The 19941-nt window shown below is 46.1% G+C and overlaps 2 protein-coding genes across 2 annotated transcripts; both read left to right on the top strand.

Annotated features, from left to right (window-relative positions):
• Positions 1-2533: 2533 nt before the first annotated feature.
• LOC112895163 lies at positions 2534-6057 on the top strand. Its single transcript, XM_025963068.1, has 11 exons — positions 2534-2647; positions 2985-3181; positions 3334-3607; positions 3732-3820; positions 3907-4037; positions 4132-4216; positions 4294-4336; positions 4495-4655; positions 4779-5109; positions 5283-5387; positions 5566-6057. Exons 3-11 carry the CDS (start codon positions 3512-3514, stop codon positions 5638-5640), a joined length of 1116 nt encoding a protein of 371 aa, XP_025818853.1. The 5' UTR covers positions 2534-2647; positions 2985-3181; positions 3334-3511; the 3' UTR covers positions 5641-6057.
• A 5252-nt stretch (positions 6058-11309) lies between these two features.
• On the top strand, positions 11310-14571 carry LOC112896005 (mitochondrial substrate carrier family protein B-like). Its single transcript, XM_025964039.1, has 7 exons — positions 11310-11658; positions 12840-13016; positions 13122-13262; positions 13385-13486; positions 13561-13631; positions 13728-13795; positions 13952-14571. Exons 1-7 carry the CDS (start codon positions 11479-11481, stop codon positions 14197-14199), a joined length of 987 nt encoding a protein of 328 aa, XP_025819824.1. The 5' UTR covers positions 11310-11478; the 3' UTR covers positions 14200-14571.
• Positions 14572-19941: the final 5370 nt, after the last annotated feature.

The raw sequence follows: 19941 nt of genomic DNA, 5'->3' as shown, positions 1-19941 counted from the left end.
ACTGCTAGGTAGCTTCGATTTGGAGTAGGATCGGACAAGGACGCCGACGTGTGTGTCATCGTGTGGAAGAGGAAGATCGGAGACGAGTCCTCTGTGAACCCTGCTACCCTCTGGACTCAGTCTGGGCATAAAACCCGAGCCCGAAGCCCGAAGCCCGAACTACCCAAGCCCGAACCCGAATAGCCCGATACCCGATACCCGATGGGCCTGCTCGGGTAGCAAACCCCAAAACCCGAACTTATTTCGGGCTTTTTCGGGTATCAGTGGGCGGTACCCGAATAGCCCGATCTACCCGAACTAATTTACTCGGCCCAATTAAGAATTTAAGATGGCCGGCCCAAGGAGGAATGCGGCAAGCCGGCAAGAGAGTGGCCCAACCCGGCAACCCCCAATCCCCTATTGGGCTATCCCGAGCGAGCAGGAACGCGAGGGCGAGGTCGCGACTCGCGAGCGAGTCGCGGCGCCCTAGCCGTCGCCCGTCTCTCTCCCCTCCGGCGGTGGCGGCGCTCCTCCCTCCGGCGGTGGCGGCGCTCCTCCCTCCGCGGCGCGGCTCCGAGCCTCCGACAGCGCGGCTCCGAGTCCGGCCCGCCCGCGCGTGGCCATGCCCTGCCCTCCACCGTGGCGCCGTAGCTTTAATTATCATGTACGTCCTTGTTATTGTCATTTGTCTTTGAAACTTGAGATGGAATAATGGTTGATTTGTCATTTGTCTGCTGTAAAATGTTGCTTTGAGACATTGATATTCAGAGTCTGAGAGTCATGTAATGGAGTAATGGCTGATTTTGTTGTTGTTAAATGTTAGTTTGTGAACGGGCTACCCGAACCCGAACCCGAAATTTTCGGGTAGCGTTTGCAGATACCCGAAATCTTAAAAAGCTCGAAAAGCCCGACCCGAAATTTCGGGTAGCCCGAACGCCCAGGCTGACTCTGGACCTGGGATTATTCTTGGACAATGGACATTGTTATCGGCGGATGCGGATCGGTTTGTGTCATGCCATCATCCGAATCGCCTGGGTGCTGTTACCGGATCTGGTGTCGTGATGAACTTGACACGTCTGCAAAGTTTTCGTCTGAATCCAGACACTGTGAAATCATTGCCACGTGGACGCACTCCCATAGTCCAATGCAGGTCAGGCCTGAATACGGATCGAGCACGGTTACGCGTGTATGTGATCAAGGCGAAACTCTTCTCCGATTCGGATTGATGTTCGTGCACGATCCTGTTGTGTGTCGATCGACATCTTTAGCTAGACCACCGAGAGGGTTGCTTGTTACCAGCGTGTCTGCTGGCTTTAGTGTGCGACGGCATAGATCTCTCTGCCTCTGCAGCGGCGGGGGTCCACGGCGCGCGGCCGGCAAACCGCGCGGCGAGGCCCAAGTGGGGGTACGGTCACCGGCCGGGGATCGGAGCGCACAGACGACCGACGCCGTCGCGCCTTCCCGCAGCGAAAATTAAACGGAGAATGGAGGCGCCGGCAGGAGCACTTCTTGGCAACGGCAGGCAGGTACGTACGTGGATACCTGCAGCTAGCTGATCCTTGGAAACAATTCAGCAAGCTAGCTTATACTAATTAACTTCGACTAGATGTCCAGACTAACGAGTCATTAAGGTACGTATCATGTGTGAGAATGGCCTAGCGATCGAGTTTGACACGTACGGCGATTCGTTTTTAAAATGGGTCGGCATTGATTGACCCAAACCCTAACCCACAGTACCAACAAATATTTATTGGGTTTTGGGTTGACCCAATCCAGACCTTCACTGGGTATTGGTGTTTTGGGCCACCCCAGAGAAACATCAGCAATCAATCAGTGTACGCCGCTATAGTAATCGCTAAGGTGCCAACCTGCTTCTCATTCTCCGGTTCTCCACTCCTCGTCGCCTGACGTTGTCATGCTCCTCGTCCACATCCTCAACACATGGTGGCCTCGTGGTGCCAGTGCCGGCCTCGCCAGGCAGCCCTTGGCTTGGCTTCCATGGCTGCACGCCTCCGTTCACAGATTGGAGTAGCAGTAGCGCACATAATCTAACCATTAAACCAGGCAGCTTCTTCTTCATGCACTTGCGATCACTGGTAACCAGTCGGCAGCTACCCGCATACCTGCACTTGCAGCACCGGCGCAAGCTCCTTTAACCACCGCATGTGCCCCGCCGTTAAATCCACCGGCGTACTGATTGGGATGTAGAAGAAAATGGCGCTAGGGTGTAGAAGAAAACAACGCCGGCGAGGCGGAGAGACGGACGAGTTGACGACGCGGGTAGCGTCGTCGGTCGGGGCCTAGACGACGTAGGACATGAGGATAGCGATTGGATGTGAAATTTATTGAATTGCCAATTTATTGAATTGCCGCAAGGTGATGAGGGGGCATGGATGCTTCTAGTCCTGGTACGTTTCTTTTACATGGGATCAGTCGCCTTTACTCGCTGACTGTCGCGTCCCGTCAAGATCAGATCACTTTTTTTACACCAGTCGGCAGTCGCTTCACTGTTCCTTCCGCGTACGATCCACGTCTCCTCTATTTCCTCGTTCACCACGGCCGCAGCAGCTCAGCTGCCCAGTAGCTCCGCACGAACAGCTCCATTTTCGCTATTCTGATCGGCAAGACATGCTACGCAGAGGCCTCCATCCCTCCACCAGAAAGAAAGGTCCAGTTGTTTCAGTATTGTTTAGCTCTGGTTGTTGCTCGGTTGTTCGTGATACCCGCAAGTAGTAGGCCGGTGCTGCTTGTTCTTGAAACGTTATGCAGTTGCTAATCTAGGATCGTCGCTGCATTTCCCCCCTTTCGTCAGTAAACAGTAATGGATGAACCTGGCTCAGAAATAGTCGCATATTCCTGAGCAGGGCCACATGATTTCCAGCGAAGGAGATAGAAATTGGGATCGACCTAGATAGCATGGAAAGATCCACCGCTGGTTTTGATGTCTCTCTGCGGTTCTCTAGCGCTACTGATCTCTGCTCGGTGTCTTCTGTGTTCTGCTGCAGCTTAGGGTTAGTTAGGGATGAGGACAACCTTGAGCCCCCAGGCCAAAACGGGTTCATCGCAAGGTCCTTTGTCTCGGCTAACCCGCGGAAATCACGGAAGGATCAAAGTCCGGGTGCGCGTCTCCAGGATCTGGGTGGCCTTCAATCCAAATACTGGCACGGAGTTCGGTCTCGACTGCCTCCTGATCGATGAGGAGGTGATGCAACCCATCCCCAAACTGAAGTTCCATCGCCCATACCAACTGACTGATGATAACCTTACTATCCCACTTCTCGTGCCTGATTAACATTTTTTTCTCGAGTCTCAGCACACTGATTTCAAGTTATTTTTTCTTTTTCTGATTTGCAGGGTGTAACTATGCAAGCTCGTGCATTCGACAGCGGACATGAAGCGGCTCAAAGACCAGCTAGTTGAAGGGAAGGTGTACGCCTTATCAGATTTTAAAGTAGTCCCAAGGCAGCAGGACTACATGGCCTGTAGGAATAGCTTGATGATTCACATGAGGCAACAGTGGTAGATGAGATAGATGACAGCACATGTTCTTCGATACCTCCCCATAGCTTTGAGTTTGTTGATTTCGAAGATGTTCCTGCGAGGAATGGCAACAAACGCTTCTTTACAGGTACATGGTTAGGGGAGCTCACAGTATAATTTGCAATGGAAGTGTTTCTGTTGGCAACTCGTCTGAAGTCTGAAGACTCTGACCTGATCCTTTCACTTGCTTATTTGTTGATGTGATTGGCCAGATAGTATCCATTGAAGGCGTGGGGGAGGCTTGGAAGTGGAAAATTTGGCGTAACATACCTTTCCATAACATATGTTTACACGATTTAAGGTGATGGGTTACAAGTGTTCTTTCCAAATTGTCTTTTCTATTTTTCATGCCGTTTTTGTACTTAGTTTATTCATTACCATTTCCAGGGGAAGGAAATTGAATGTTGCGCTGTTCGGAGATCTTGGTCGAAATTTCGATGCAGAGCTGGTTTCCATGCAAGGCAGAAAAGCCCCAATTTTTGCTGTTTTTGCAGGGATGCTCGTTCGATGGTACAAGGGTCTGATCTCCACTCTCAGTTATGTTAAGCAACACTATATGTACATTCCTATTTCCTTGTGTTACAGATCTCATATCACTGTTATGCTATTTAGGCAAAGGATTTACAGTTTGCTCAACATCAACTTCAAAGTACTACTTGGATTTGGATATACCACAGGTGCAAGAGTTCCGTGCAAGGTGCCTGAGTGAATTCAATGATTTATAATTTTGGATAAATACATCAGTCCAGTGCTAACTGTTTTATGTGTACGCAGTTTGACAGATCCACATAAACCGATCCATCTCCTCCCGTGTCAGGTACAAAATCCTGTAAATCCAACTGACTTAGTTAAAAACTGGCGAACAATCAAATAGCTGAAAAGCCTGAACCCACATGAATTAGAGGTAACTTGGTGCATTGTAATCATATTCAAACCTTATGTTTCGGTCACTTATCTGTCCTTTCTCCCCTGTAGCCGAGCACCACATTTTTGCGCAGGGCCACCTTGAAAGGCATAGACTGCACCAAAGGTTGGTTTTATTGGTCATGCTTTCACTGCAAATGGTCGATCCGTGGGGATGGAATCAATTCCTTGTGCATCCAAGGTTGCCCGAAAATTCCACCGCCTGTTCCACGGTAAGAACCTTAAAGGACCTGGCTGCCATTCCCTCACGGCTGCCCAATTCAGAGTTCCTACATAATCCTGGTATATTTTCCTTCTGAAAGTTGTTAACCTTGTTGATGTTATCGGTAAGCAAGGTACAAGCTGAATGCAGTGATGGAAGACACGACAGGTGCTATGGACGTCATGATTTTTGATGACCAAGCACAAGAGCTTATTGGTGCTGCAGCGGAGGAGCTCGTTCGAGAGGTTACAGGCGAAGACATTTCAGCTGTTCTTTGTTCCCACCAGAGCCACGCCTTCGTACTTGCTGCTGACAATGGGTGCTTTGTGGTGAAGCACATCCTGAACGACGATGGGCTGCAGCTCATTGGTTCAGCTCAGGTGGCAGCAGGAGGTGGCCCTCTCCTGTCAGAGGAAGAGGGCTCTTCTATATCCTACGAGTCCAGTCCTGTAAAAATTGTAAAGGTAGGAGATATTATCCATTTATTTTTCTTTTTTCCTTTTCGAAATGAAATGGCATGCAGAGGTAAATTGATATGAACAAGAAAGTTGCATCCAATTTCTGAAAACGGGTTGACCTCTAGCAAAACTCCTAGCCTGCTGATCAAGTTGGTTTTTAATTTGCCCATTGGTATTAGGAGAAGATGGTGGATGAAGAAGAGAGTGAAGCAGGAGGTGGTTGTGAATTGCCACAGGGCGGGAACTCTCCTGCATCCTGCATTTCCAGTTCACCAGTGAAAAAGGTAGAATATGATATCAGACTCATTTATCCTTCTATTTCCTTTTTGAAACGAAATATTGCCTGACTTAAGGATGTAAAGTGACATGTAAAAAGGTTGCATTTGATTTTGGAAAGCTGGATCGAACTCATGAAAAACAACTAATCTGCTGACCAATTCTTTTTTCCCCAATTGACATCAGGAGAAAATGACGATTAAAGAAAAAGAAGAGAGGGAACCAAAAAGGCAGAAGATCGCCAAACGCAATGAAGCTTAGCAGACAGATGCAGAATGACCCCCTTTCTGCAGCCATCAACAACATATCATCTAGAAGAATAAGACGTGTACATGGTTAGTCAGATCGTCGAAGTACAACGTATCTGCCGCAGTTATGGAAGTATCCTTTGTGAAATTAGAACTGTTCTACCCTGTACATATTCCTTGCAATAGCCATCGAGACCCTAATGTAGCAGCATCTCCTGCAAACAGCACTGCTATAGTCTGTCAGAAACTGCAGAGCTGGAGCTGGATCGATCCTTTTGCCGCATGGTTCAGTGTAAATCTTGTTGCTAATCGTGTGACGTCGTAGTATCAAAGTCACGTTATTAATTATGTAATGCTAGTAGTCTGAACTATGATGCACCTTTCTTGGAGATCAGGATCTGATACTGTGGTGCATATGTATTCTTTTGAACGATGCTGTGATGTTTATGTTTGTAACATCTGTCTGCACATAATGATGCAGTCTTAGCCTTCTGGGCTTGGCTGCCCCCGGTCGAACTCGAAGGCGTCACTGTAACAAAGGTGCATTGCATTGTCTAAGACCGGGGGCACCACATCATGAATCCTAGATGGGGATTGGGATCACCCTAGATAACAGAGTTGATATTTGGATCGTGCCATTTTTAGGCCACATAGAGCATGAACTTTTGGCACAGATCAAAAAAAGGCACAATATAATAAAAACTTTGAACTGTGTTATCACGGCACAAATTTGAGAGATAGGACGGTGGGCAACACAGCAAAACAAAGATGACACGTTTGTCTTGATTAGATATGAGTGTGGGACAAAAGAGGCGGATCTCATCCGTCAAAAAAGAATGCAAACATAGAATCTTAAGGAGGGTATATTTGGATCAACAAAATATCATGAAAACTACATTAAAAAATCATGAAAACTACATTGTAAAAATCTATAATCCATCCAAAACAGCCTAGATTATGGTATAGGTTATAGAATTCAGTCATGCATATTTTGAGTCTCCAACCACCTCATAATCTAGGGATCTAAGACTGTCTTTATCGGTATCCTCTAAAAGATCCTATTCCCTATTATAGAGGACGATTGGGTCCTGTAAACGCTGCATCGGTACCCCGTAAAAAGCTCCGTAAATTAAAGGACGGTGCCTGTGCTCCCCAAATGCAGAGGACGTCCCGAGTTCCTCCATCCTCTCTGCCTTCTCTCTCCGACGGCAACTAGTTGGAGTTTGTTTCAGATATAACTATTAAAAATTGTATCGTGGGGTACAAAGGACATGATATAGGGAGTGTTGGTGGAGCGGATTTTGATACAGAGGATGCAAGGAGGATATAATATTGCTTTGGGGGTGAGATTTAGAGGACACCAGTAAATTTAGTCTAAGAAGTCTATCTATTTATAATTTACAATCTTGGTTCCTATAATCTACAGCTACTATCAATATTATGATAATCTGTGCCCCAATCAAATAGACCCTAAACAGATTAGCTTTGAACCAAAATGACTTAGCTGCCCCTAATTAACTTTACATGCATAATGAGGATTCAAACACCCCAATTAGGTGCACAGCATGCGGCATTTTAGGAAACCGCCTCAATCAAGTGGAATTCTCAAGATTGTTTTTTATGGAGCGAGTAATAATATAAAAAGATTTATCGCTGGTTTTGGTGTCTATATGCGGTTGCCCAGGCTATAGCTCTAGTGATCTCTGTTCGTTTCCGTTCTGTATTCTGCTGCAGCTTATTTTTTCGCGACCGTACCTGAGCACGTATTTAATTAAGAGGATAGAAGATAAAGTTTACACAAGCGGGTTCCAGAGATAGGAAACCGGCCAGAGAAGTCCAAACTTCCAAACACGATTACTCTGTTACAAGTTCGCGACCCAACAACCTACCAAAAGCAAGGCAAACTAACTCTAGGTGCCCTAAACCTCAGCCGAGCACCTCGTCAGCCACCAGGGAGCCCAAATTCTGCTACAGCTTATTAGGGTTAGGGACGCAAACAAGCTTGAGCAGCCAGGCCAAAATGGGTTCATCACAGGGTGGGTTCACCCCTTTGTCTCGTCTAACCCTCAGAAACCACGGATGGATCAGAGTCCGGGTGCGCGTCTCCAGGATCTGGGTGGCCTCCGACCCAAATACTGGCCAGGAGTACGGCCTCGACAGCCTCCTGATCGACGACGAGGTGTGATTCAATTCAATCCATTCCCCGACTGAACTTCCCTAGTCCATCCAAACTATTGTTGATGAAGTAGCATTTCCTTTGAGTCTCGGCACACCTTTTTTTTCTTTTCTTTCTTTCCCCTGATCGATGTTCTGCAGGGTGTAACTATGCAAGCGCTAGCATTTCCCAGAGACATGAAGCGACTCAAACACCAGCTAGTTGAAGGGAAGGTCTACGCCCTGTCGAATTTCATAGTACGCCAAAAAATGAAGTGCTACATGGCCTGTAGGAATGACTTAATGATTCACATGGGAGGATAGACAGTGATGTATGAGATAAGCGACGATGCCGGTTCTTCGATACCTCTCCATAGCTTCGAGTTCGTTGATTTTGGCGATGTTCCTTCCAGGAACAAAGACAATAGCTTGCTTACAGGTAGATGTTTTTGGGGGAAATGATATTACATTTGCAGTTACTCTTTGCTTCATGAACATGTCTGAACTGACCCTTTTATTTGGTTGCTTGTTTTTGGCAGATGTCATTGGCCAGATAGTATCCATTGAGGAAGAGGGGCAGGCCTGGAAGTGGGAGGCATGGCGTAACATGCCCTTCCGCAACCTATATCTGCGTGATTTGAGGTGATGGGTTACTAGTCTTCCTTCCACTCATTATTCTCTTTTTGTGGCAGCACCTTAGTTTATGTGCTACCATTTTCAGGGGAAGGCCAATGAATGTTGCTATGTACGGGGATCTCTGTCGCAATTTTGATGCAGAGAAGGTTGTCAAGCAAGGCCGGGAAGTCTCAATTGTTGCTGTTTTTGCAGGGATGCTTGTTCAACTATACAAAGGTCTGATCCACACTCTGCTATTTGTTCAACCGAATTATTATGTCCTCCTCTCCTTGTTTTCCAGATCTCACCTCACTATCATGCATTCAGGGATAGGATTTACAGTTCGCTCAACATCAGCTTCAAAGTACTACCTGGATTTGGATACTTGTGCAAGAGCTCCGCGCAAGGTGTGGACTGAGTTAACTCAATGATTTTATACTTGAGGAGAAATACTGATTAAGGTTACATAACACTAGTTCAGCAGCACTAACTGTTTTATGTGCATGTAGTTTGGCTGATCAACACAAACCAATCGATCGCCTCCCATGTCAGCTACAAAGCCCTATAAATCCAACTGAGCTAGTTGATAGCCAGCGAACAACCGAAATCCAACTGAGCTAGTTGATAGCCAGCGAACAACCGAACAGCTGAGAAGCCTGAACCCATATGAATTACACGTAAGTAGGTGTCCTGTGATAAGATTCAAACCTTATGTCTCTCTCAGTCTCTCACTGATATGTCCCTTTTTTTTTATTATAGTCGAGGACCATATTTTTGTGCATAGTCACCTTGAAAGGCATCAACTGCACCGAGGATTGGTGGTACGAGGGATGCTTCCACTGCGATTGGCCGATCAGTCGGGATGGAAGCAAACCCTTGTGCATCAAAGGTTGTCCCAATAACAGGTTACCTGTTCCACTGTAAGAACCTGAAAGACCCTTGCTGCCATTCCCACATGGCTTCTCAAACTCGTTGTTTTATACACAGCGCCATGTTTTGTTTTCTCCTCCTGAAATTTCTTTAACCATGATGGTGCTGTCGGTAACCAAGGTACAAGCTGGATGCAGTAATGGAAGACGCGACAGGCGCTATGAACATCATGATCTTTGATAAGCCGGCGCAAAAGCTCGTCGGTGTCTCAGCAGAGGAGCCCGCTGGTGAGACTACAGTCGAAAAAATTTCTGCTACCATCAGTTCGCACCAGAGCCGCGGCCCTCTTGGTTGGCCCCCATCCTGAACGATGATCAAGTTGGTTAATTTTCCCACTGATGTTAGGAGAATATGGAGATTAAAGAAGAGAGGGAGCCAAAGAGACAGAAGACTGCCAGAGGAAATGAAGCTGAGCAGACAGATTCAGAATGACCCCTTTCTCCAGCCAACTTTTCATCTCAGAAGACTATGATGTGTACATGGTTTAACAGACCGTCAAAGTACCTCTTTGCAGTAGTCACAGTACTGTATTATGTGAATTATACCTACCTGCTTTACCCTGTAAATATTCTATCCAATACCTACCTGGACCCTAATATAGCACTATCTAAGCAAACAGCACGGCTAGCCTGTCAGAAACAGCAAAGCTGGAGCTCTGGATCAGTCCTTCTGTCACTTGGCTCAACGCAAATCTCATTGATACTGCTTGTTGCATGTAACCTTGTGGCTAAATTCTCGTTAATTATCTCGTGCTAGTAGTCTGTGCTGAAGCATCTTTCTGGGGCAGGATATGTATGAGAGCACTTTATCTAAAAAAGGATATGTATGAGAGCAATAATTGAGCGCATGCAGAAGCGTACGTTTGTAATCTCAGCCTTGTGGGCTTTCCGGACGGCCCAAGTCGTCGAGCGGTTCCCGGCCCAGTAGAGCTGTGCTTGTGGGCTAAAGCAAACTCTGTTCCGTGCCGCATACGGAGAGGGCTGGACGCAGCAGAATCATCGACGCGCCGCATAGTTTTGTCAGACTACTTTGGTCAGTGCTAATCGCGTTGTCGCGTACAGTTACGCCGCTAATCCTGAACCATTAGCACGGCTCCATCTCCCTCATCTCTCTGCCGCTTGTGGCACCGTCACAAGAATCTTTGCGGCAGTGACACTACCAAGTAGTGAGGTGATGTGCCTCTGAACTCTGGTTTTCCCGGAGAAACTAGGGGCGGCCCTCCGGCTGGTCCATGGTTTCCTGCGTGTCCACATTTTGCATAGAACAACTCGCAATATGGTATCATATCGATGAGTCCATGACGCAGCAAATTGGAGAAAAAAAAATGAGCAAGCTGGACGACACATGAATATCTATATATCTATAACAACAAACGAAAAGAAGGGCAAAAGAAAAAGAAAAAAAAAACCAACGCCGGCACTCCTTCCGGCGATACAGCTCATGCTGCTTAGGGTGCAGGAGCAGGATATGCTCAGACGTTTGGTGACAAAAGACCCTTGGCCTGTCGGGTCCCTTGTGATCCACGTGACCGACACTACAATATCGGCAAGAATATGGTCATCTTGTTGTATTCTTTTTCTTTCGATGCCACGCATCTGCGGTTTATGGAGTAAGAATAAGAATAAGATGGTGTTTTAAAACAATAGGTGTACTGCTGAATCTTAGTAATTTTGCCAAATCAAGGGGGCCGGAGGCCAGTATGACCTACGCTAGGCTCCGGCACGGTGTGTGGCCCAAGCAAAATTGTGCTGCAAATGCAAGAGGCACAAATTAAATGCGCTTTTAACCTAGGAAACTGTGATGCGCTCGCCCAGTTCAAAATAATAATCTCAAATGCTGAAATGCAGGCGCTACTGTATGATTTCCTACCGAAATCTCTGACGAAAATCATGCACGGATTCGAAATTCGACTCGGATTTGTGCCGGCTCCTAGATTTCTTTATCTTTCTTTTAAACAAAAAAAAACCTAGAAAGAAGAGGTGCAGAGCAGGGTGGGGAGAGAGAGAAACGTGAGGAGGTGGAAGGCACAACGCGCCCACCCTCGCAGCTTCGAATTCCGCTCCCCTCCCCGGCTCCTCCCCTCGGGCCTCGGCGCCGCAGCCCGCGCCGCGCGTTCACACCGGCGAACCCTAGGCCCCCCTATACGGAGGGGATGCAGACGGAGGCGCGCGTGGGCGTCGTCGTCGACGGCGGCGGCGGCCGCGCCGCCGTCGGCCGGCGCCAGGAGCAGCGCCACATCGGCACGGTGGCGCACCTCGCCTCCGGAGGCTTCGCAGGCGCCGTCAGCAAGACGTGCACCGCCCCGCTCGCGCGGCTCACCATCCTCTTCCAGGTAAACTTGCTCCACCGCCCCCCCCCCCCCCCCCCCCCCCCCCCGGGGTAATCTAGAAACAGATTTTTACGTTTTTGCGCTGAGCGGTGGTGGTGCGGATTGGAATCGACGAGCTTCGGGGTCGGGATTAGAGGCTTAGAGCGGAAGAAAGAGGCGACCGTCTATCTTGCATGCGATTTTTTTCTTCTGTTTACTCTGAGGGGGATTAGGCACATGTCTTTATGTTATGCTCTATCCCTGTTTCGAGGTCTAACTGATTGGCGGACGCTAGCAGCCACACGGAGCTAATTAAGAAAGATATGTAGTATATTTGGTTTGTTTTAGTTGATTCGGTAGTGCTTTGATGGTTGTTGAGGAGTGGATTCTGTCCATAATAAAGCAATCTCCCTTTTTGTGTGGCCTTGGCTTCATTGTCGGTGGGCGAAAGCAATGCTATCTGTTGTTTTGAGATTCTGTGTGCTCTAAAATGGAATGGAGTAGCAATGTGTCTGATGTGAGACTGACGGGAAGCCTGTTGTTCCCTTTCATTTCATGATTCTTAAAAGGAATCGGATGCTAATAATAAGAGATGGTTCATTCTACTGTTTCTAGTAGTTAGTTTTTGCATGTGCTATTTGTTACTGGATATAGCTTCTCAAGAAAAGATACAAACGATTGTGGATTAAAACATTTGTTGAAATGGATTTTCATCTCATACTAGAATTAGAAGGCTTATCGGAATCTGGATGCTCACACGGCACTTAGAATTGAAATGCCTTTGTTTATGCATGTATAAGGCTATCGACATTTTGGAACATTGCATTATGTACCTTTATAGGATTTCTGGTTTCTAGGGACTGATAGTTAAGAACTGTCATGAATGGAAGCTAAAAGAAGCATTAGGTTTCTCATGTGTTAGTAGGCACTGGACACAGTATAAATGTGGCCAACTGCACATCAATAACGTCGCGTCGTATCATTTGCAGTTTTGCATTTATCGCTCTTTGCATAGCTGTGGTACATCCTGATGCTTAACTAGTGTCCTGAACTCTTGATTCGTGCTTGAAAATATTTAACTCCTGTTGCTGTTACTAGTTAATTCTCTGTACATGTCTAATCTTGGATTGGTCCGTAAGAAAGAGTCAACACCGTTTTTGACCTTAAGATTTCTTATACGAGCTTGTGACACACTGATTCGACAGGTGGCAGGTATGCACGCAGATGTTGCAGCTCTAAGGAAGTATAGCATATGGCATGAGGCTTCACGAATTGTTCGAGAAGAAGGGTTCCGAGCCTTTTGGAAAGGAAATCTAGTGACAATTGTACATCGCTTACCTTATTCTGCCATCAGCTTCTATTCATATGACCGCTACAAAAATGTAAGCACCAAGATTCTTGAGCTTTAACACTGAAATAAAACATTGCATAGCGAGCTTTGTCATTCAATATTATTTTAGTGAGCTGATTTGAAATAAGCATTTCAGCTTCTCCAAATGGTCCCAGGCTTGGATAGAGACTCAAACAATGTTGGTGTTGTACGTTTGCTTGGTGGTGGGTTGGCGGGAATAACAGCCGCATCTGCAACTTACCCGTTGGATGTTGTCCGTACTCGTTTGGCGACACAGGTAACATTATTATTCTGTTCCTGAGTAAAACATAAGAAGCGATCAATTTTGTATCCTCCAAATCAGCTTTTGCATGGTGTTGCTTTATGGACCAAAGCTTCTTTTCGTCTAAATTTCTGCAGAAAACAACTAGGTATTACAAGGGCATCTCACACGCGGTGTGTACAATTTGTAGAGATGAGGGTGTCAAAGGATTGTACAAAGGCCTTGGGGCCACATTACTGGTAGGCCATGAACATTTTACTGATATATGCTATTTTTAAGTTGGGTTGCCAGTAATTTTTAGGAATTATTACAGGGAGTTGGACCTAGTATAGCAATCAGCTTTTCTGTATATGAATCACTGAGGTCTCATTGGCAAATGGAAAGGTGCTCGTCGTTATTACTCTTTATTTAATATTATAACAACCTCTTGAATTTGTTGTTCAAAATTCTCACTGATGGTTATGAACATCTGTGCATCAGGCCTCACGACTCTACCGTGGTTGTTAGCTTGTTTTCTGGAAGTCTATCTGGCATTGCATCATCGACAGGTAAATCCATCTGTCCAAAATTCCCCCCTAAGTGTTGATTTTTTCTTCACCAAGTAAACAAAACTATGACACGCATTGCAGTATTTATTACTTACTCAATAAGAATGAACTCTTCTCGAGGAGCTAGCTGTATTTATGTCACATTCATTATTTCAGCCACATTTCCTCTTGATCTTGTAAAACGGCGGATGCAACTACAAGGAGCAGCTGGGACAGCTTCTGGCCATAAATTAACAATTACTGGAACTGTTCGTGACATTTTGCAGAAGGAAGGCCCTCGTGGCTTTTATAGAGGGATCGCCCCTGAGTACCTCAAAGTTGTTCCTAGTGTTGGCATTGCCTTTATGACATACGAGACACTGAAGAGCTTGCTCTCCAGCATGGACACGGATATTGAGAGCTGAGGTTTTCCATTTTACAGAGAGGTTAAACTTCAGTGAGATTTTAGCCATAGGTTACTGTCAGAAACTAAGTGCATCAGAGTGGTTACATGGACGGCAGTGTGGCAGTTTTGTAGTTGTTGGTAGGATAAAGCTTACCTGACACATGTACAAATAAACCGTCAGTCTTGTGTTGTACCATAGGCTAAGAAGAGCAAATGAGCACCTCATCTTTTGCCTTCATCGGCGCATTGTGCTCCAGTTTTGTGTCATGAAATGTAATGCCCTCGCAAGGAGAAAAAAGGCGATGGTCATGGTTTTACAGATTCTATTTTTCTTTTGCAGCAAATGTGTCGAGTGATCAATGCATCAACTTCGCTCTGAATTTGTTTTGTATTTGCACTGATTAGCAAAGTCCCTTTCAACATGTTACGGAAATGTAATTTCTACAAGTCGAAACATTTGCAGTACATGGTGAAAGGTGGTATTTCTGTTAATTGAAAGCTGATTTAATGTAACAAAATGTTGATAAACTAATCTCATGCAAGATTTGCAGTACACAGGTTGTTGATGGTTGGAGAGAACGGCCGGTAATTGCTTAACTGATGCAAGAATGCTTTCAGGAGTACTTCGAAGAAGAGTTGGCTACACTCAGATCAGGTCGTGTTTGCCAGTACCACCATTACTTGGCTTCGACTCTACATTCCCGATACCTTCTAAGCCTATCGTAATCATATACTAAGAGCTATGGTCAGAGCAAATATTAACATTTCAAATCTATGCAAAAACGGAATTAGATGAAACTGCAGACATATGGACTTGAATGGAGATATGGGAGACCTTATATAGGTTGAAATAGAGATATCAAACTAAGTTGTGAATGAAGGATGGCCATGAACTGATGCACAGGACTGCACTTGGAGTTGTTCTCCGAGTTCTGATAAGATCAAGTCAACATTCACATGGGTCACTCTTTTAAACCATGCAAGTCTAGAAGAGAACCCAAGTATGCAGGTGTCCTGCATAAGTAATTCTTCTGCTATATTCCGTATGCCTGTTTAGGCGGTTGGTGTCTAGTACTGCAAAAAGGATAGATGAAAATGAATAAATGCTCAGAACCTCTTTGGTGACAACTGAAGATGAAGAAACCTACAGGATATAGAAGAACTTTCTTTTCATACAGCATTCGAACAGACGCTGAGAGATTTTATTTCATTCAGCAAAGTGGGTGAATGTAATGAGTTCTTTCAGATGTAATGGACGGTGCAAAGTGCTTACATTCCGGTCAATGCTCTCTGCGCTGGTAGAATAACGTCTTACAGGTGATGAATTGCAGAGTGAAAGAGATCTCTATGTCCAAAATAAATGCCAATATTCTTGCTCATCTTTTCTGTTGAGATGATCTTTCTCCATTTATCTGAAGACTATTTTAAGTGATTACCATAGCTCACTTCCTCTGCAGAATTTGTTGCACATGAAACCTGTTTTGAACAAATTTGACACGCGAAAACTATCCCCCCTTGCTCATATGCTAGACATTCACAGGACCGACCTGATGAAGAGACGATATGTTCCACCAGATGGCTAAGTCTTATTACGGTGGACTGGCCGGACAGGTGGACCCGCACGTGCGGGCTTCTTGTTGGGACCACGGCCGAGGACAACATGAAGCGATGCGTCTTAACCATTGCTACCACCATAACTTGGCTCTGATCCTGCTTCACCTCGAGCTATGGACACCTTCCAAGCCTAATTTTGCATTTGTAGCATACAGGACACCTTTCGTGTCGCCGGAAATTGCTGATTGGGTTAATAGTTTCATCATCATACACCAACGAACAGAAGTCAAACGAACCAATTCCTACGTACATGCTCAAGAGTCAAGAGACTGCATAAACCCCTTGTAAATGTAAAAACTAGCTTGGAAATGAGCTCGAAAAAGAAAAAAAAAAGGAGTGAATGCACAGAACTTGGATTACCATGTGCCTGGTGCAATGACCATGGACCTATTTCTGTCACGGAAAAAATTGATATAGTGAACTTATATGTATATTAATTCTACACTGGCAAATGCTTCTGAAGCTCTTTGTAAAGAACTTTTTTCCTTTTTATTAATGTATAATCGGCAGGGGCTCGCACCCTCCTGTTCCCTAAAAGTTTCCTCTAAAGCACTTATACAGGGGGGTTCCTCATCTCCATTAACTTTTTTTGTGTATATTAATTTGTTTGCACAATAAGTTGTAAAAGAAACTCGTACTGCACAAAATCGATGCACATTGTATTAATTTTCTCCTTGTTGTTCTCCACCATATTTCACGGTCGCATATGGGAGTTCACATCTACAGGTTAGTGTGGAGGGGTGGTCTGTGATTCGTCCCATTGCCATCGCGCAGGGCTTCGATCATGCCCTCGATGCCATATCTGCAACAATCCGCAACATGCAATCCCCAAGCATTCATCTCCCATGCCTACCTGCAACCACACGAACCTGCAGTTGCGCAGATGTTTGCGTTCCTGCTAAACTCTAATTTCCTAGAACCTCCCAGGCCTAACGCTGTCATCATATACCAATACTAGGAGGAATCCTGGGTCGGTTGATTTCCATGTACATGCTCAAGCGACTATCCCCTATGTACACACACAGCTAAACAGGATACAACAGCATGGGTGAACATGAAGGAGAAGATTGTTCCAACTTTATATAGGCCGGGATAGATTAATGAGTAAGGCCATGCACAAAAACCATCCCCAGTGCTCAATAAGTGTACACCAACATGTGTAATTTCTCAACAACAAGGATACATCGACATTGAAATTTAGATGCATATTAATGCAAGTACCTCCAGAGCTCATTCCTCGGAAAAAAAAGGTTACCTTCAGAGATCTACAGCCAAAGGTGGTGGTTTTTGCGTGAAGAAAAAAATCATTGCATTCCTTCTCAGAATGCCAAGTTTGCTTTACATTAATGTGTGAACATCATAAACATTTTGCACTCGGCTTTCAGCCCTTTCTAGATTAAATAGAGCTAGGCAGAGCTAGGTAGCCTTGTTCATGTTCTATTTACTTGTTCAAGAGCCGATCAGTCTCTGTGAGGGTATCACAATTATATTGGCAGCGGGTAATTGGGGAGGACTTTTATATTAAAAGTCGGCGGCCATTCCATTACTTTTGGCTCAGTGCTAAGCATGCATCATGCATGTCTACACGGATCTCTCTTATAGCGGCCGTGCAAGTGCACCCTTACTTGCTAGCTCATAGACGATGAATTTCATTTACTCTGCATGTTGCGCTGTTGATGATGTAAGAACTGGCATAATCAGATACTACTAAGCACACTCATTTCAGTGTGACATTAAATTAGCGTTCTCAGGGTTTTCAGAGAGAGTAACCAACAAGTAAATAAGGTCACTGAAAGAAACTTGACCAGTGCAGCTGTAAGAATATTTGTAATAACTAATCTGAGCTGAGACGCGTCCTTTTCTTTTAGTACAAGTCAGAGAGAAGCTACGAAGTAACCTGACAGATGAGTACACATAAATGCAAAGAGAGCCTAGAAGAGCCCTAGCGGTGCTTTGATATTGTCCTCTTCTCTAGGCGGCCTACGACGCGTATCCTACACTACACGAGTGCGGAGCCATTCGATATCGTGCTTCGAAGCTGAGCTGAGAGAAATATTTCTCCGCCAGGCAGCTGAGACGCATCAGTGTGAAGAATTTGAGTGTGAAGGAATTTGAGTGCGAAGTGGCCTTGTACTAAAAAAAGATGCGTCTCAGCTCAGATTAGTGATTCCTTACAGCTGCATTGGTCAAGTTTCCATTGGTCACGATCTTTCGCTTATGCCATCAGTGTGAAGACAATTGCTTCCATGACCAGCTAGCGTCGAGGCTTATCTCTGGTTCCCTTGCCTTTGCAGGGGGCTGACCATATATAGGTCTAGTTTCAGATCTGGTGCCATGAAGCTCCTTGTTCCGCCTGACAAATGGCTTCGTGAAGGAGAGAGAACTGGAGAGGTGGGTAGCGGCACTCTTGGTTTTGTCAAGAGTTTGTGAGAGGAAACATGATACACTCATGGTTCATAACTGCTACGCTTTACCTTCAAGCAATTGCTATAACCAGGAGTTGTGGATATGGTGATGGATATTCTAAATTGTTACTTCCCAGTGCCTTCCAATCCTAATGCTGCCATCGTGTATTAACGAGGAGAAACCTAAGGGACTAATTCCTACATACATGCATGCTCAAGGGAGACTGCATATATAAGCCACTAGTGTGCGAGCATGAAAAGAGAAGCTTCATGGCAACTTATATAGGCTGAAACAGAGTGAGTGCAGATAACCTGAATTACCCCAGATGGGAGTAGAATGTCCATGTTGTCGTCAAAATTTAGTCTCACATACCCATATAAACTTGTGCCTACGCCGTCAGTGAATTGAAATTTACATTTACCCCACCTGCTTCGTGGAGGCGTTGGAGACAGTGATGTCCTCGGAACCATTATGCAACAGTCGGCATAATGGAGACCCTGTGTCCGTGTCCATGCCACCCAACTTGACATGCCCCATCGGCGCTCAACGCACCGGCCGCCCCTGCCAGCCACCTTTCGATTGGAGCCGCCGCTGCTGCCCTCCACCTCGATCGCGGCATGAGCAGGGGAGATGGCCGCGCCCGCCTGAGCAGAGAGGTGCTCCGGCGAGACAAATGAAGTCGTCTAGGGAACTGGGTCCATCTGGCCGCCGGGAAGCAAGGAGGTAGCCGCAATATGGGAAAGACCTCCTCCGTGCAGCGGCGGCGATGCGGTGGCGCGCCTGCGGGACGCCGCGGTCGGGGTGGGTGGCAAACGAGGTACCGTCCACCGGACGGTAAATGTCCACCCTTTGGGGCCGTTGGATCGGAGTTCTACGGTCATTATTGACCCTCGCCCAGCCCCGCCTCCGCGTATCCCCCACCACTGCCTCGCCTCCGACTCTGCAGCTGCCCCCGCGCGCGCGCCAGCGCCGAGGAGATGGCCGCGCTCGCGGCACCGGGCGCGGGGCGGCGGCCTCCCTCCGGTCTGCCGCGGACCTCTTCCGGGACAGGGGCACGTCACGCCACCGTCAGGAGCAGGAACCTCTCAATCGAGGTAGGAGCCAACACTCTGAAGTCAAGTTGTTCAGTCTGGGCCATTAACAATGTCGAGCCGGCACTGCAGTCAGTCATGCTGAATTTTCATAATGTTTCAGCAATCTGCTGGACCCTCAGAGAGCAACTGAATTTGGTCTTAGCTTCAGAGGTTTGCAGACCGCTGCTTTGGCTGGTGCGCTTGTAACTGCGATGCGACGGTAGAATGCTGCTATTCTCTCTATTCTCCAATGATACAACTTCAGTACTGAACCCAAGTTTGAGAATTACAGGTGCGATGAGTTCATGACTTGTAACACTATGGGGAGTCGATCAACCAAATACGTAGACCAAGAACAAGTTTAACCGTCTCGCTTGCTTTCATCAATATCCATCGGCGTCCATGGTTCTTGCCGCTGCGGCAGCAAGTTTAACTTGCATCAGATATTCAGATGCATAAATTTCAACGTGGTTTACATGTGGCAGTTTGGGAAAATTAGTGATAATAATTGTATAATTATACCTACGTTTATACGGGCAGAAACTCAGTGAAATCCATGCATCTCAAATATACATTTTAAAGTAGATTAATATTTCAGAGAAACTAATTAAATTGGGCATATCAATTGTTCAAGGCTTCAAGCCCAGGAGATTGAGTATTTTGGTGAA

Source organism: Panicum hallii, chromosome 5, assembly GCF_002211085.1.
Source record: "Panicum hallii strain FIL2 chromosome 5, PHallii_v3.1, whole genome shotgun sequence".
Classification (NCBI taxonomy): Eukaryota; Viridiplantae; Streptophyta; class Magnoliopsida; order Poales; family Poaceae; genus Panicum; species Panicum hallii.
The sequence above is the reverse complement of the archived record's forward strand: the minus strand, read 5'-3'. Positions and strand labels throughout refer to the sequence as shown.